This window comes from Microcaecilia unicolor, chromosome 1, assembly GCF_901765095.1.
Source record: "Microcaecilia unicolor chromosome 1, aMicUni1.1, whole genome shotgun sequence".
Classification (NCBI taxonomy): domain Eukaryota; kingdom Metazoa; phylum Chordata; class Amphibia; order Gymnophiona; family Siphonopidae; genus Microcaecilia; species Microcaecilia unicolor.
In genome coordinates this window covers 70,051,578-70,068,942 of record NC_044031.1, presented here as the reverse complement: position 1 = coordinate 70,068,942, position 17,365 = coordinate 70,051,578, and the positions used below count along the sequence as shown (strand labels likewise).

The window sequence follows — 17,365 nt, the reverse complement described above, 5'->3', positions numbered from 1 at the left end:
TCCTTGTCGAAAGAGAACCAAGGTAGTTGAGGTTCAGGATACCGTAGATTAATTTGCTGGCACTCCAGTCCATTGTTCCGTCTACCAGTTTTGGGCGCGCCTTAGTAAAAAAGCCGTTTAAGTAGCTCTAGTGAAAGATATGGGACTAATTCATCAAAAGTTGGAACATGTATAGAGAAGACTGTTTTCTAAATCTGTGGATCCTTAATTTTCTAAAACACACAATTTTATCACCAAGTGATATTTTTAAGAAAAATATATAAATTCTACAGATCCTTAGGGATGCTCTGCCTCCGTTTTCTAAAGCTTACCATATTACCCTTGGACTCTGGACCCAAGTTTCTCAACAAGAAGGACCTGCTTGTTCTGCTTTGGAAGATCTTTCTGCAGACAGTTTAGACCTTGCTGGGTTTTTGGAATGTTCAGATTCTGTAATTGTCAGTTGTGCTACACTTTTAGTTAGCTGTCTTTGCTTTTCCAAAGGATAAAGGGTGGTGGCAATATTTTAAAAATATATAAATAAATTCTGAAATGGCTTCTTCTATAATGTGTGCCAGAAAAGAAATATGTATTTGCCAGCATCCTTTTATGGAATGTCCTGACCTGGATGTTCCCTTTCCTACCTAGAGGTTCTGTGTAAAATGGGACTCTTATTGAGTATCCCTCAAATAAATAAATTGGCCTTTCTAAGAATAATGAAATAATTGTAATCAGTATTGTGATAATTGTATTCAACAAAGAAGTTGTAGATGATAGCTTTGTCACTAAGGGATCCTTTTACCAAGCTGCAGTAAAAGGGTCCTACGCTAGCGTGGCGCTTGTTTTTGACACGTGTTGAGGCCCCCTTTTTACTGTAGCAGGTAAAAAGCTATCCTTTTTGCTGGGAAATAAATGACCGTGCAGTAAGTGAACCACTTGCTGTGCGGTCAATTCAGAAGGGGGGGGGGGCACTTACTGCCATCCATTGAGGTGGCAGTAAGGGCTTTCGTGCTAACCAGGCGGTAACCAAGCAGCATGTGCTGCTGCCCGATTACTGACGGGTAAGCAGTGGCACTTCAAAAATAGAAATATTTTTGTAGCACCAGAAATGGCATGCCCTGGGGGTGGGAACTACTGCCAGGCTCCTGCTGTAGCACGCGCCAGCCCTTTAGTAAGAGGGCCCCTATGGTAACTTCTGACTAGCTTTCTAGAGATGTGCTTTTTATGGGTCAATCCACATTCCTTTAAAGTTAGTCATAAAGTTAATCCAGAAAACTGTTATCACCTATATCTTGTCTGAGTTTGATTTCTGTTGATCCAAGAGGACTAACCAGCAACCATATTATTTAAAGGATAAATTCAGTTTTCCTATTGCACCAGTGACCTCGTTTGTTTGTTTTTTTTCTTTCACATAAAATGCTCCATGGAATATTTCACCTGGTTCAAGATTTTCTGTTATTGTTTGAGAGTTTTGTGTTTGAAATTTTAATTAATAAATTGAATTAACTCTAAATAAAACGTGCTTCACTTTTCATAAAACACAGAGAAGTACCATGCCTGAGTTCTCTGAAGCAGCAAAGTACAGCTGATAAAGTTCAAGATAGTTTCACTTAAGAAGTGGGGGTTTTTTTTCAATACACTACTACTCATCATTTCTAAAGCGCTACTAGACATAAGCAGCATTGTACACTTGAACATGAAGAGACAGTCCCTGCTCGACAGAGCTTACAATCTAATTAGTACAGGCAGACAGGACAAACAAGAGATAAGGGAATATTAAAGTGAGGATGAGTAAGGGTCAGAAGTTAAAAGCATAGATTTGAAGAAGGCCAGAGATGGAGCTTGACGTACCGGCTCAGGAAGTCTATTCCAGGCATATGGTGCAGCAAGAAAAAAAGGAACGGAGTCTGGAGTTAGCAGTGGAGGAGAAGGGTGAAGATAAGAGAGATTTACCCAGTGAACGGAGTTCCCGGGGAGGAATGTAGGGAAAGATGAGAGTGGAGAGGTACTGAGGGAGCTGCAGGGTGAATGCACTTATAGGTCAATAAGAGAAGTTTGAACTATATGCGGAAAGAGATAGGAAGCCAGTGCAGTGACTTGAGGAGAGGGCTAATATGAGCATATCGACACTGGCAGAATATTAGTCGTGCAGCAGAATTTTGAACAGAGATGGCTAAGTGGGAGACCTGTGAGAAGCAAGTTGCAATAGTCTAAGCGAGAGGTGATGAGAGTGTGGATGAGGGTTCTGGTAGTGTGATCAGAAAGGAAAGGGTGAATTTTGCTGATACTATAGAGAAAGAAACAGGTTTTAGCAGTCTGTTGAATATGTGCAGAGGAGAGGGAGGTTACGAGCTGATGAGACAGGAAGGATGAGAGTGTTATCCACAGAAATAGAGAGTGGGGGAGGAGGGAGAGGTTGGTTTGGTAAGAAGCTGTCTTGGTCATGTTTAGTTTCAGATGGCACTGAGACATCCAGGCAGCAATGTCAGACAGGCAGGCTGATACTTTGGCCTGGATTTCGGCTGAGATTTCTGGTGTGGAGAGGTAGATCTGGGAGTCATCAGCGTAAAGATGATACTGAAAACCATGGGATGAGATCAGAGTACCAAGGGAAGAAGTATAGATGGAGAAAAGAGGTCCGAGGACAGATCCCTGAGGTACACCACCCGACAGTGGGATAGAAGTAGAGGATCCACTAGAGTATACATTAAAGGCATGCAGGGAGAAAAGAAGAAAACCAGGAAAGAACAGAGCCCTGAAATCCAAGTGAGGACAGCATATCAAGGAGTAGGTTGTGATCAACAGTGTCAAAAGCAGCAGATAGATCGAGAAGGATGAGGATAGAATAGAGACCTTTGGATCTGGCCAGGAGCAGATCATTGGAGACTTCAGCAAGGGCTGTTTCAGTTGAATGAAGGGGCGAAAGCCAGATTGAAGTGGATCAAGAATAGCTTGAGATGAAAAAGTCAAGGCAACGGCGGTGAACAGCACATTCAAGTATCTTGGATAGGAAAGGGAGGAGGGAAATGGGGCGATAGTTGGAAGGACAGGTAGGGTCCAATGAAGGTTTTTTTTAAGGAGTGGTGTGACTACAGCATGTTTGAAGACATCCGGAACAGTCGCAGTGGACAGTGAAAGGTTGAGGATATGACAGATAAAAGGGATGACAGTAGGAGAGATAGTGTTAAGTAGATGGGTGGGAATAGGATCAGAGGAACAGGTAGTTAGTTTCAAGGAGGAAATAAGATGTGTAGTTTCCTCTTCAGTGATTTCAGAAAAGGAGGCAGGGGTTGGAGGGTTGAGAGAATGGACTAAGGGAAGGAGAGGTGGAGGTGAACTGGTTGAGAGTTCAAGTTTAATCTTGTGAACCTTATGAAAGAACTCAGGCAGAGTCTGGGGGTAAAGTGAAGGGGGGGCTGGAGGTGAAGGCACTTTGAGGATAGAGTTCAGGGTGGCAAAGAGATGTTGAGGGTTTGAGCCAAGAGAATTTGTCAACTGGATGTAATAGTCCTGTTTGGCAAGTAAAAGAGCAGACTGGAAGGAGGTTAGCAAGAATTTGAAATGTATGAAGTCAGCATGGGCTCAGGATTTCAGCCAAAGGCGTTCAGCAGAGTGGGCACAGGAACGTAGGTAGCAGATTCTAGAGGTCAGCCAAGGCTGGGGTTTGGTACGTTTTACAGAACGCGGAATGGGAGGAGCGAGAGTATCAGAGCAGAGGGGAGAATAGTATTATAGGAAGAGACAGCCTCATTGACAGACTTGGATAACATAGTGGTAGAGAAGAGATTTGAAACACTGGAGGACAGAGTAGAAGGGTCAGTAGCCTGAAGATTCCTAAATGTATTGGTTAAGATTGGATGGGACTGGGGAGAGGAGGATGTTTAAGTGTGAAAGTTATCAGATGATGGTCAGAGAGGGGAAAAGTTGAGGCACAGAAACTGGAGAGTGTGCAGTTTGAGAAGAGGAGATAAGATCAAGACAGTGGCCATTCTGGTGAGTGGGGGTAGTGGAGCACAGATGAAGATTGAAAGAGGATGTTAAAGCAAGAAACTGAGAAGCATAAGAGTCAGAGGGATCATTAGCATGAATGTTAAAATCCCCAAGAATGAGGGAAGGAGTTGAGGGTTCAAGAAAGAAGGAAAGCCAAGCATCAGTCAGTGAGAAAGGAAGAAAGGAAATTATCAGGGGGTCGATAAATGATTGCTATTGGAGAGGCAGAGGCGCAAATAGATGGATGGTGTGAACTTCGAAGGAAGAAAAACAGTGAGACTGAGGTAGAAGAAGAGGTTGCAATCTACAAGAGGGTGAAAGTAGTAGCCCGACACCACCTCCACGGCCAACCGTGCGAAGAATATGGGAGAAAAGAAAACCTCCATGGCATAGGCCCGCGACTGAAGCAGAGTCTTCAGGGTTAAGCCAGGTTTCAGTTAGGGCAAGCAGATGGAGAGTATGTGAGAGAGAGGTCATGGATGTAGGAAAGTTTGTTACAGACAGAGCAGGCATTCCACAGAGCGCAAGAGAGGCAGGGAAGAAGGGGGAGGAGAGGAACAGAAATCAGATTGGAGATATCACAGTGTGCCCTGCCCAAATAGGATGAGAGCTGACGTGGAGGACCAGGATTGGGATTAATGTCCCCAGCGAAAAGTAGGAGAGGTATGACAGCAACGAAGGCAAGATGTACTCATATAGCAAGGAGATGGATGAATGTAAGGAAGGAAATGTTGAAGGTTGAGAGCTGAGAAAAAGGAAGAGGAAAAAAGAGATGGTGAGATGATGAATACAGAGGGTGGACACTGTGTTCCTGCAGTGTACAGTGGTTTCAGATGGAGAAACAGATTAGGAAGGGACAGTAACTGGGAGAAAAATAAATTTAAAGAGAAAAATGCCCCCTGAGGGTCGCCTGATCCTAGCCAAAAAGCACCTGAAAACCCTGGGCACCTAGAGCGAGGGCCCTGGGAAGATCGGGGTGGACCTGGGAGTCACTCCAGATACAGCTGTGAGAATATGCAGAAGGGCTGCAAGTCTTCCACAGCACCTGGTGGGAGCGCTGGGCACCTAGAGCGGAGGCCCCGAGTGGACCTGGGAGTCAACCCGGAGAAGGCTGTAAAGGATATGCAGATGAGTTGCAAGTCCTCCACAGCACCTGAAAGGCAGCCGGTGATAGAGCTGGGCACCTCTCAGCCGAGGGAAGGCTTACTTACCAGGGGTTAGGCCGAAGCCAGCATTCCTCCCCCTGAGGGTCACGTGTCCTGAAGATGGGAAGGTTGCTGTCCTATTTATACTAAGAGGATGGGAGTATTGTCTTTAAACCTTTTCAGTTTCAAAGTGTGAATTGTTTTGGTTTTACATTCTATGCAGTTGACATAGAAAATAATATTCAGAACTGCTGTGTCTTTCCTTTAAACTGGTTAAAAAAATCTTCAGTATTTTGCAGTATTTTTTGTATTGATTGACACACATTTTTTTATTCTTTATGATGCAGAGCTTTATTTGCAAGAAACATTTAAGCCTTTAGTGAACATATCTCCAGATGCAAGGTAGGCTCTCGCTTTTTTTTTTTTTTTTTCTTTAAGTGAGAACTGGAATGTTAATATTAAAATGTCAGCTATATCTATACCTGCATGCTTAAAAGTTAAGTTCAACTTATTAGTTCTTTTGATATGGATCCCTCCTTTTTTGATTTTGTGGATTCTTTTAGTATCCTTTACCTTTTGAAACACAAGGGTTTTTCTGTCTGTGATGAGAACCCCCTCCGATGTTAAACGAGCACTACGGCTCTCAATGTGAAGCCATATATAGCTGTGCCACAGCTATTATACATATATATATATATATATATATATATATATATATATATATATATATATATATATGTATATGTATAATAGCTGTGGCACAGAAAAAAGTATTATATATATAAATACTTTTTTTCTGTGCCACAGCTATTATGAGAGCTTTTCTTTTTTTGATAGCTTTGTATTGTTTAACATATTACTCTACTGTTTAATCCACATAACCATTCAGATTTGTTAAGACCTAAATAACAAAGGATACAGCCCAGTGACTTGCTGGTGATTGTAAGGTATTAATGGAACTGTGCAGATTCTGATTTGGGTATCTACAATGTGTGACCTTAGTTCATCTTTCTGATTCTGGATCCAAGCACTCCTGGGATTCAGCATTTCAGGCTCTGGTGTTCTGTGAAGAAGTGTACCATCAGGAACCTTATGATATTGTGTTCATGGAAAGCAATCACCTGACTGAAAGCCAGCCTAGCTATGGCCTCTATTTTTTTTCCCTGATCCCTAGACCTGTTCTTTTTAGATTTCAACCCCCCCCCCCCCACCCTTCCTTGTAATTAATCAGTCCCCAGGCCTGTCTTGCTGAAGGGAGAGCATGCTTAACTGTTTATCTCCTCTGCTGGCTATCTTTAGTTGTGCAGTTTGAATTGCTTGGGCTTGCATGGGTCTTGCTAGCCCAACAGTTCAAACAGACTGAAGCTAGCAGGGGAGACAGAGGCAGACAAGCCTGTCAGTTAGAAGGGAAGGATGCAGATAGGCTAAAGTTTTAGAAGGAGGGGACTCTTAGAGGATAAAATAGGGGAGATAAGCTATTCTTTTAATGGGGGATAGGAAGGGGGAAAAATATGCCCTGCCCACCCCTAAAAAAAATTACCAGTAGGGATTCATGATAATCAAGCCCTTGAGTGTGACCCAGAATGGATACATATTGGTATACATCCAGAGTGATCTATTATGTACATCCTAGTTTAACTCCTTTAGTTGTTAATTCATTCATTTGTTAATTACTATAATAGCTTGCAATGTTTCTTCAGATGGTATGAGCTTGTACATAGTAGAGACTGTCACAATAAAAGGAATTTAGTGATCTGTAGTACTATGAAGTAAATGTTTAAATTTAGCCTTCTATTTGAGTCGTTAACTGTATGTTTTTAAACAATGGGGCTGATATTCAAAGCAGTTTAACCAGGAAGGATTAAATTCCTGCCTAGTTAAATCGTGCTGGGTGGCCCTGGAGCCAATATTCAGCTTCACTTAAACAGTGCCACTAAATATCAGCGCTAACTGCCATGGCACTCACCAATTAGTGCCGGGGGAGTTGCTGGGAGTTATAAGGGCACTGGTGATATTCAGGGCCAGGTCCTGTGCAACTAACTGGACATGTAGGCATGCACAAAAGACATTCCTAACTGTGTAGCTGTACAGCTTCCAGATGCTGCCAAAGATCTGGATATTCAGTGTTGATGGTCAGATAGGGCCTGGCATGGATTATCCAGGTCTAAGTGATAGTGTGTGCATATATATAATTCCTAGTATAGAATAATTGATTTGAAAATTGTTCCTCTGGTACTTCTAAGTGTCATTCAGTGATTTGATGCTATTGATATATGAATCAACAATGTGGTTTAGCTTTTATGATTACTGAAAAGTGACCAACCCACTTTGTTGGACCCAGATACCAAGGGCTAGTAAACTTAATTGGTGATTGATTTTTAATGTATTTTTCTGTCAATGAACTTGATCAGGCACACAAGTGGGTGACGACTGCAGACATCACTGGGAAGCAACAGATTGCCAGAGCTTAGAATGTAGTGTAAAAGTATGAGCATGCACAGCTTTTCCTCACTCCTCGATTTTGTTTTTCCCCAATCTGCCAAATGGTCATTAAAACAAAGCTCTCCCATCTGTTGGGGTTTTTACATCTCAATTTTCTAAGGTTGCTGTTTGCCATTTTTGTTCAATTTTTTTTTTATTTCTTATCTAAAGATAAACATTTTGCTAGTGCTTCTTGCATACAGTGTGGAAGAAACTTCCAGAACGAGGACCTGGTTCTGCTCTTTGCCCTCCTTCCCTTTTCCTTGACCATCCACCCGCTTGCCTGTGCAGCATCCTATGAGGTTCAGCTACACAGGAGAAAAACTTACATCATTTCAACAGCATCCGAGCTCCTTGAAGGTTCCCAAACCAGTAATGCTTTCATTATTTTGATGCTTCCTGTGGCCTGAAGCCAAAATATCCCAGACCTAAGGGCAAAGCAGTGCAGACTGTACACCACAATGAGTGCTGAGACTTTAGAGCAACTTCCTCACTTCGTTAGTAGCCAGCTTGGGCCTCATCACCACAGAAGACAGATGACTTGGTATATACTGAGCTTTTAGCACACTTTACTCCCTGTGAATAAAGGACCTCTTCAGAGCAGATTACCAGTAATATGCTTTGCACTGAGAATTGTGCACAACTAGTGTTCCCTACACAATGCTGTGTTTCTTTTTGAACATTACATGAAGAGATTCCTTCCTTGATTTTTGTGCTTATCGCATATATTTCAATTGATCATACATTTTTCTGGCTTGACACAACAATTCCAAATCCGGCAGTATTCTGATCCTCCCAGCCTCAATTTCCAGTTTCCTACAAAACCATAAGACTGGCCTCGAGGGCTTTCACACAGTCATATTGATTGCGCCCATCTCTTCTTATAGAGTTTGCTAGAGCAAATTAGAAGGAATACTGCAAAGGTGGTCGGAAGCAATTTAAAGCCTCTGAGCAATGCTATACTAAGTCGTCTTGTTTCTTTTGCTGTGCTGACAGCAGATGTCTCTAATACATAATGGGGGCCACTTTTATCTGCACATAAAGGCAATTTTTCCTGTGTAGCTGAAGCTATTTAAAAAAAAATGCTTGCCTAAGATTCATTCACTCTAAGTGTACATTTTACTTTCAGTATGACACAGAGCGATGTTCTTATTTCCATGGCCTCTTTGAATTTTCTATATAACAAAACAGGCCATTCTAATGGTACCAGTACATGGTCTTATAAACAAACTCCATCAGTTTTCAGCTAGGTCCAGTTCTTGCTTTTTCTAGTGGCAGTTAAAACCACTATGAATAACTCTAGTAAAGACCCTCCATTTTGGCAGGGTGATTTTCCAAGGACCAGTGCTTTTCAGCCTGCATTCCTGCTTATCTGCTTGGAGTATGCTTCTGAAAGCGGACCAGGCTTTGTTCCCCAGTTTCTGACTGCAAGCACAGTTGTACTTGATAACTGTCTTAATGTTGATGGTTGAGAATTACAACCTATAAGATGGTTTCAAGAGTTTCACCTTTTTGGTCATTGCCACTAGTTGGCTAGATTAGTTACATGCCTCTGGCTTTCTTAGTTCATACCAAACTGGTGGATATGTACTGGTGACTTTGGAGAAAAAGTAAATGATGGTGTATATTGTAAAAGACAACTGATCCATTTTACAGTATTTCAGCCAGTGCTTTAAGATGTACCAGTATTGCTGGAATTGTTACTATGAAAGTGTTCTTCCTGTTTCAGAGACAAGGGCCAGCCAAATGCCTGCTCAACCAAAACAGCTTTATTTTGGACACACATGCCCATCATAGGCAGTATTTTCTCCTAAATCTACACACTTCCCTGTCTTTATGGGTTGAGGTTCGTGTCTTCCTTTGACACTGGAGGTAAATTGCCACAGATTCCTGTGTCCTCAGCATCAGGGGCGTATCTGCGTGGGGCCACAGGGGCCTAGGCCCCTGCAGATGTCACCCTGGACCCCCCCTACCGCCGTCAACCCTCCCCCACCGTCACCTACCCCCGCCGAGGTCCGCTTCCTCCTGCCTGCCAGTGCCTTTTACTTCAGCTGGCGGGGGACCCCAACCCCCGCCAGCCCAGCCGAGGTCTTGTTTAAGTTGTCTTCCTTGTGCTGTGCTGTTAAAAGCTGCATCCCTTCCCTTCCAGTTGTCTCTGTTAATCACACAGGACAAAGGCATTCTTCTTTACCACATCAAAGTGTAGCCCTGAATGGTGTGGAAATTGAGCAGTGCTTAGTCATGGCTCTAGGTCTTCTAACACATATTGAAGATACTTTAATTGCTGTAAGGAAACCATCAGATACACACATGACTTCAAGTGGAAGAGGTTTTCCATCAGATAGTTTATGAATGGTCTGATGCCGGCAGAGGCTGTTGAAAAGTTTATGCCCTTGAAAAAGCAGTTGACCGCGAAACAGGGTCCTGTCGGGCTTACAGCGATACCGGAGGTGTCAGTATGTTGATATAGTGAACCTTTGAAACATGATAAGCTCCAGCCCAAGAAGATGGCGTATTTTGTCCAGAGCTATCAAGTTAAGTTGATTTTTTGCATTATTTGTCAATTTATTGCAATAGTGTTTAATTTTTGAACAGTAGTGCACTTTTTGATTTCTGCGCCTGAGCACTAATGTTTTAATGAATAAATAGATAGACATTTCGACACTCAGGCTTCTATAAAAGACGGATATTTGGCACTACTGGTTGGCTGGAGGTGGTCTATGATTACAAACTTTCACATGCCTGTGAGCCGAAAAGCAGTTGGCACAAACAGGCTTCTGTGACTATATGAGACACCTTCATTAGCCAACATTTCTTTGTTGCAGTAAATTTGTTTTGTCTGGTTCGAGTTGTGTATTTTTACAAATATATACAGACAAAGCGGAGCCATTGTTTGTTTGATTTTTGTATTTCTAGGATAAGCAGCATAAAATGTATTGTCCACACCTGGATTATTGTGTTCAGTTTTGGAGGCCGTATCTTGCTAAGGATGTAAAAAGAATTGAAGCGGTGCAAAGAAAAACTACGAAAATGGTATGGGATTTGCGTTACAAGACGTATGAGGAGAGACTTGCGCACCTGATCATGTATACCCTGGAGGAGAGGAGAAGCAGGGGTGATATGATACAGACGTTCAAATATTTGAAAGGTATAAACCCACAAACGAACCTTTTCCGGAGATGGAAAGGCAGTAAACGAGAGGACTTGAAATGAGATTGAAGGGGGGAAGACTCAAGAAAAATGTCAGGAAGTATTTTTTCACGGAGAGAGTGGTGGATACTTGGAATGCCCTTCCGTGGGAGGTGGTGGAGATGAAAACGGTAACAGAATTAAAAAATGCTTGGGATAAACATAAAGGAATCCTGTTAAGGAATGGATCCTCAGAAGCTTAGCCGAGATTGGGTGGCAGAGCTGGTGGGGGGAGTCGGGGCTGGTGGTTGGGAGGTGGGCCTGGTTCTGGACAGACTTCTATGGTCTGTGCCCTGAAAATGGCAGAAACAAATCAAGGTCAGGTAAACACACAAAGTATGAGTTTAAATTGTTGGGCAGACTAGATGGACCGTGCAGGTCTTTTTCTGCCGTCATCTACTATGTTACTATGTACTGTCTTGGGATCTTGCCAGGTACTTGTGACCTGGATTGGCCACTGTTAGAAACAGGTTGCTGGTCTTGATGGATGTTCGGTCTGTCCCATTATGGCAATACTTGTGTACTTATGTAAAATGACCCAGAAGATACAATAGTGGTAGTCCATAGATCATGTTAAAAACAAGACAGTAGCATTTAAATTGAATTCTAGGATGAACTGGTAACCGATGGCTCTTTATAAAGTACTGAGTTACACTATCAGACTTTTTCAAAGAGTAATTCAAACAAAGGGAAGTATTCTGGATGGTCTGTAATCGCTTAAGAAGTAATTTAGGAACACCCAGATAGATAATGTAACAGTAGTCTAACATACTCAAAATCAAAGATTGCATAATCAAAGTATTTGCTTACCCACCAAAGATTACACATGAAAAAAAAAAAGCTGTTGTGTGAATGTATTGACATGAGAATCAAAAGATAATTTGGAGTCTAATAAAATACCCAACACTTTTATTGATGAAGAAAAACTGATATAAAGTCTGATTAATTCTAGCACTATTTTTCTTTTCTAAAACTGAAGGACTGACCAGTAGAAATTTAATTTTTTTCAGCATTTAACTTGAGCTTATGTGTTTTTATCCAGAGATCTAAAGTATCAATAGCATTATAAAGTAAAACGGAGAGATGCAACTGTCTAGTTTATAGGGACCAGAACTGTAATATCAGCATAACTATAAAAGTTAAGCCCTAATTTCTCCAAGGCATAGCCCAGCAAATATATTTATAGACATTAATAAAAAGTAGGGATATGGGGGGAATCCTGAGGAATACCACAAGGGTTACTCCATTTCTCTGAAAAATTCCATCTAACTTTGTAATTACGGAATTTGAAAAAATCTGAAAAACTATACACCTTGTCAGTAATTCTTAAGCTTTCCAATTTCTGCAATAAAAATGTTATGATCCACCAAGTTAAATGCACTTGATAGGTCAAACTGCAACACCAACACCTTCTTACCTTGGCAAACTAATTTGCGGATGTTATCTATCAATGAATGGTCTTGGTGCTGCTGATTGATCTAAATCCCGACTGTTTATAGTGTAAAATGCTACGGCGGTCCAAATCGGACAACTGGTGGGTTACCACTCCCATCAATTTACAGAAAAGCAGGATGGAGACTATTGATCTATAACTTGAGGTTGTCACTAGGTTCCCTAGGATTTGTTTTTACAATAGGAATAATAATTTCCCCCAAAGTTTTGAGGAATAAACTCCAAATCTAGCACAGTATGGGGGAAGGCAGCAGGGGGGAACTGAGAGGAAATGATTGCCCCCCCCCCCCCCCCCCCACACACACACAAAAAGGTTCTGGCTACATCCCTGGGGGAGATGTGACAGAGGAAAGGCTCTGAGTTGGTCCAGGCAGCATGTTGTTTCTGTCACTGTGGGCAAAGAAGGGGAGAGGGGAGGATGGGGCTGAGAGATGATGAGGACAAGGTGATGGGTCTGCGACAAGAGGGGAAGAAAGAGAAGAGACGTGCTGCAAACTTTACAAAAATAATACCCGCTGCTTTTTTTGTATGCTAGCCCCACAACACACACCACCCCGGGTGCTTGTGACACACCAATTGAGAACCGCTGCTCTAAGCTAATAGTATTATGACCCCCCCCCCCCCCCCCCCCCCCCCCCCCCCCAACTACCAGATTGCAAAGGAAATTTTATTTTTAAGGAGAGTTTTATGTTAAAACGGGCAAAAGTTTACATTTTGAAATTTTACCATGTATTTAAATGGAAAGCAGAGAGAGATTTCTCTATGTTGCAAAACTCATGGTTGAAGGTGAAAGACAAATTTCCATTTCTTCCATATCTCTTTACAAACATCTGGAAAACACCAGAGCTGTTAACCCATAAATGTTATCTATTTTGGAAAAAAAATTCATAATTAAATTTTTATCATTGTTGAATACCAGGAGAGTAGCTTGATCTGCTATAACATCCAACAGTCTCCAACAGTTAAAATCTCAAGTGATAGAGGAATCATTTCATCTGTTCATTACTAGGCCTTTTACCTTCTGTTTCTTATATGGTAAATAAAAGATCATAAGTGGTTGAGCACCTTTTGATGAAGGCTTTAGAACTTCAGTCAGTTATTTTCTAAATTCCCTTGGATCTATGGAAGGCAAATGAAAATGTTTAACACCCTAACATTAAAGCTTCTCAAACTATTCTCCAAATATTCCAGTTTGTGATGACAGTCCAGTCCTGTACAATCTTTGCTTGCATCTTGAACTGCCTCCATTTTTCTTTTCATCATAACAATTCTCTCAAGAGGGATCCTTCATGGTCCCTTCTTTCACAATCTGCTGTTGGTTTGTTTGGGTTTTTTTTTTTTTTTAATCCCCAAAACACCTCTCAACATGGTTCACTTTTAGTCAGTCAGATCCAGTTGGATAATTCTTGCCATATGGCTTCACCATTCTCCCCACATCAGTGGAGATACTGCATTAGCAGAAGGGCTCTGAAGATAATATAAGCTGGGACTCGTATGAGCACTTGGTTGAGGCCCAGTGTTTGCACTATTCAAGCTTACTCAACCTACATGTGAAGTGTTCACTGGATCCCCAGACAGGACAGTTGCTTTTCTTTGCATGAAGGCCTCCGATTCCAGTAGCTCCTGCCTGAACCTACAGGTACTTTCCTCTGCAGTGGCTGGGCAGTTCATATGAGGCGGGCAGCGGTAGAGAGAGGAACATTTTCTCAGGGCGAAGCATTCCTCCCTCTATTGCCACTCCAGCACCAGACTTTCCAGCAGAAATCATATATATAATCTTCTCTGGGGAAAAAGTGACTAAAGCAGCAGATCCAAAATGTTGAGTGGCTGATTTTTTTTTTCATGTCATGAGTATGTGAGCAGTCTGCAAAGTTATGTGTTTTAATTTATATAAATGTTTTGTTTTTTTCACATAAGAGGATGGGGTTTGGACTGTTGCATTAAAAAATACAAAAAAACTTCTAGAGCACCGTTGAGCATCCCAGTCCCTAGTCATACACCTTTGGCCATCTTGGGTCGCTACACAGTTGTTTGACTCCTTTGACTCCCAATGACATTGGCATTCCAGTCACCGAAAAAAAACTTTAGCTAATAGGGTTTCTAGCATCCTATTTACTTATTACATAAGTACATAAGCATTGCCACGCTGGGAAAAGACCAAAGGTCCATCAAGCCCAGCACTTTGTCTCCGACAGCAGCCAATCCAGGCCCCAAGAACCTGGCAAAAACCCAAAATTTAATAACGTTCATTGGACTTTTCCTTCAGGAATCTGTCCAGACCCCTTTTAAACTCTCACCTTTAAAATTAAATCTCATCAAATCTGAGACTGATCAAATGAGTCTTTTCAGCTACTGTAGCTCTTTCACACTCTGCAGCTACCTGATCCTTATTTCATACATGTACATCACATTTAGTGCTTGAACCAGTCAACAGTAAGCGAGTGCATTTGGTTGAGCTGCGATGGCCATTCTGTTGGTGTGATATTGCAACTCTAACATTCTTTTTCCTGATGTGCTTGCTGCTCCTGAACAGTAAGTGTAAAGTTGAGCAGCCCTGAGCTTGGGAGTTCACCCACATGTGTGTTTGACCCAGTCCTGCTTGTCAGTGCAAAAAATATTCTTTATCATATATGTAATAGGTGTTTTCCATAGACAGCAGAATTTATCAGGTACATAAACCCTCATGAGCTTTGGAACTAACCGAGGAGACTAGCGCACATAGGAAGGGCTTTGCATGTTCAGAACTTAGTTCAAGGTTTGAGAAGCTGTTCCATTCTGGTGTCATGTGCTGACATCCATTTGTGTGCCTGATCATTCTTGCTGTACTATTTGAAGAATTACTAAAGGCTTTCCTTGTCTTTCTTTTCAGCCTCTTTGATGCTGTATATTCATTGATCAAAAACAAAATCCATAGGTTGCCAGTCATCGACCCCATCAGTGGGAATGCACTTTATATACTTACCCACAAAAGAATCCTCAAGTTCCTTCAGCTTTTTGTGAGTACTGTCATAGTGTTTCATGAGAATGTGAATTATTTGTTTTTAACTGTGACCAAAGGATCTTAAACACAGGGAGGTCAGTAAGATACACAATTTAAAGTTATCCAGCTTGGCCTAAAATTATGGGGCTCATTTTCAAAGCATTTAGACTTACAAAGTTCCATAGGTTACTATAAAACTTTGTAGGTCTAAGTGCTTTGAAAATACGCCACTGTGTATATCAAGCCCTCATAATTAGGGTGACCATGAGGGAGCCTGTGCAGACTAACCTCTTCAGCTTAGAAAAGTTCTGAAAGCCTTAAGAGGCACCATCGCACTTCTTGCTTCATGTTGTCATATGGGACTTCCTGTATTTGATTTTTCTATGGAGCCATTTGAATGTTTCTCATTTATCTGCATGAAATATTTGGGGTTTTTTTTTAATCATGTTTCATGTGAACATCTCTCTTCTCTTCAGTTTAATCAGAGTTTTTTTTTTTTTTTACGTTTTCTAAGTTAACTTTCATTTTTCACTGCCACTCATTGCGAGCCCCCTTTTGGGACGCACAGTGCCCCAGCTGGTTTCTTATTACCAAAACTGAGTCATTTGCTTTCACATTCTTTGGCGTTGGAGACATTGGTCTAAGAGGGTGCAAGAGCTGCACTAGGTTGCATTGATTATCCTTGACATCAAGTGTTCCTAGAGGCCACCAGGTCTGGACATAACCCAGTTTTGATTGAAGAAAAGGAAGGATTCTTATCGTGCACGCTGAGGGAGCTTAATGTTGAACATTAAGAGAGTCCAAGAAACATTCACATCAAACTTTGCTAGAGCACTGAGGTACTGGTGCTTACTATGCCCTCAGAAACTGAGGCCACTCAACCTTCCTTGACATCAGAAGTTTGGATCAACTTAAATAGAACCAAAACCAGGCAGAGGACGTGTCCTCAGTCACTGCTCCCTATCTGACAATGACCTCAAACAATGCTTATTAAGCTCCTCTTTCAAGACTGTCAGTGCCAATGCTAATGAAGAAACCACGCCAATCAACCCTCAGTAGAAAAGGAAAATCAAACAATGACCTAAAAAATATCCAAGTCTAGATATTAAAAAAGGCATGAGCACCAAACTCTCTCGTTTTATATTATATATATATATAATATAAAACGAGAGAGTTTGGTGCTCATGCCTTTTTTAATATCTAGACTTGGATATTTTTTAGGTCATTGTTTGATTTTCCTTTTCTACTGAGGGTTGATTGGCGTGGTTTCTTCATTAGCATTGGCACTGACAGTCGTGAAAGAGGAACTTAACAAGAAACTCAGTGAGACACTAATTCATCTTTGCTTAACACAATGTCTCCGCTTCAGTGCTGAAACAGGATTCTGCAACCAATTTTCAAGACCCATGATATCCCAGTGGCGTAGCCAAGGCAGTTGTAATCACACATTTTGTACCGGCACCCTATTGTTCCCCACCAAACCACCCCCAATTCACCATTCTGTGCACCACCTGTTCTCAAGATGGCAAGCTTACACACGTCCCCCACCATGCCTCTTAAAGAAATGTAGACTCTCATTAATTCAAAAGTTTGCTAATTAAAATCATCGGTGTCACTCTTTTTTCAAAGGGAAGAGAAAAAAAAACTGTGAAAAACTCCTCTACAGGAGAAAAGACTGTTCTCAAAAAAAAAATCCTCCCCCACCATACCTCTTAAAGAAATGTAGACTCTCATTAATTCAAAAGTTTGCTAATTAAAATCATCGGTGTCACTCTTTTTTCAAAGGGAAGAGAAAAAAAAACTGTGAAAAACTCCTCTACAGGAGAAAAGACTGTTCTAAAAAAAAAAATCCTCCCCGTTTATATATTTAAAATAAGGGTCGATAGTTCCTACAGTGGACTCACCTCCTGAAGCAGCAAATTCTATTTTCGTGAAACAGTGGTGCAAGTTTGGGGTATTTTTTCTAGTTTGTAATATGAACAAGGGTCAGTGAAACATGGAGAAAGCTGAGATACCCCTGGAGTGCCAGTTTTGCTGAAAGGTTAGTGTCTTCCAGGATGAGGGGCAGTGTCAGCAGACAATGTGATCTGCAAGCTAAGTGTTTACATTTAATGTCAACGGTTTTTAATCAGAATAACAATAGAGCAAC

General features: G+C 41.5%; 1 protein-coding gene across 9 annotated transcripts in view; it reads left to right on the top strand.

The window, feature by feature from the left end:
• The window catches only part of PRKAG2 (protein kinase AMP-activated non-catalytic subunit gamma 2), a 635,875-nt gene that overhangs the window by 547,058 nt on the left and 71,452 nt on the right, over window positions 1-17,365 (top strand). For all 9 annotated transcript variants that reach the window (XM_030198247.1, XM_030198257.1, XM_030198237.1 and 6 more), the window contains 2 exons: window positions 5,462-5,516; window positions 15,106-15,232. In XM_030198247.1, coding sequence (XP_030054107.1) covers window positions 5,462-5,516; window positions 15,106-15,232 — 182 coding nt within the window. The remainder of the gene's footprint in view (window positions 1-5,461; window positions 5,517-15,105; window positions 15,233-17,365) is intronic.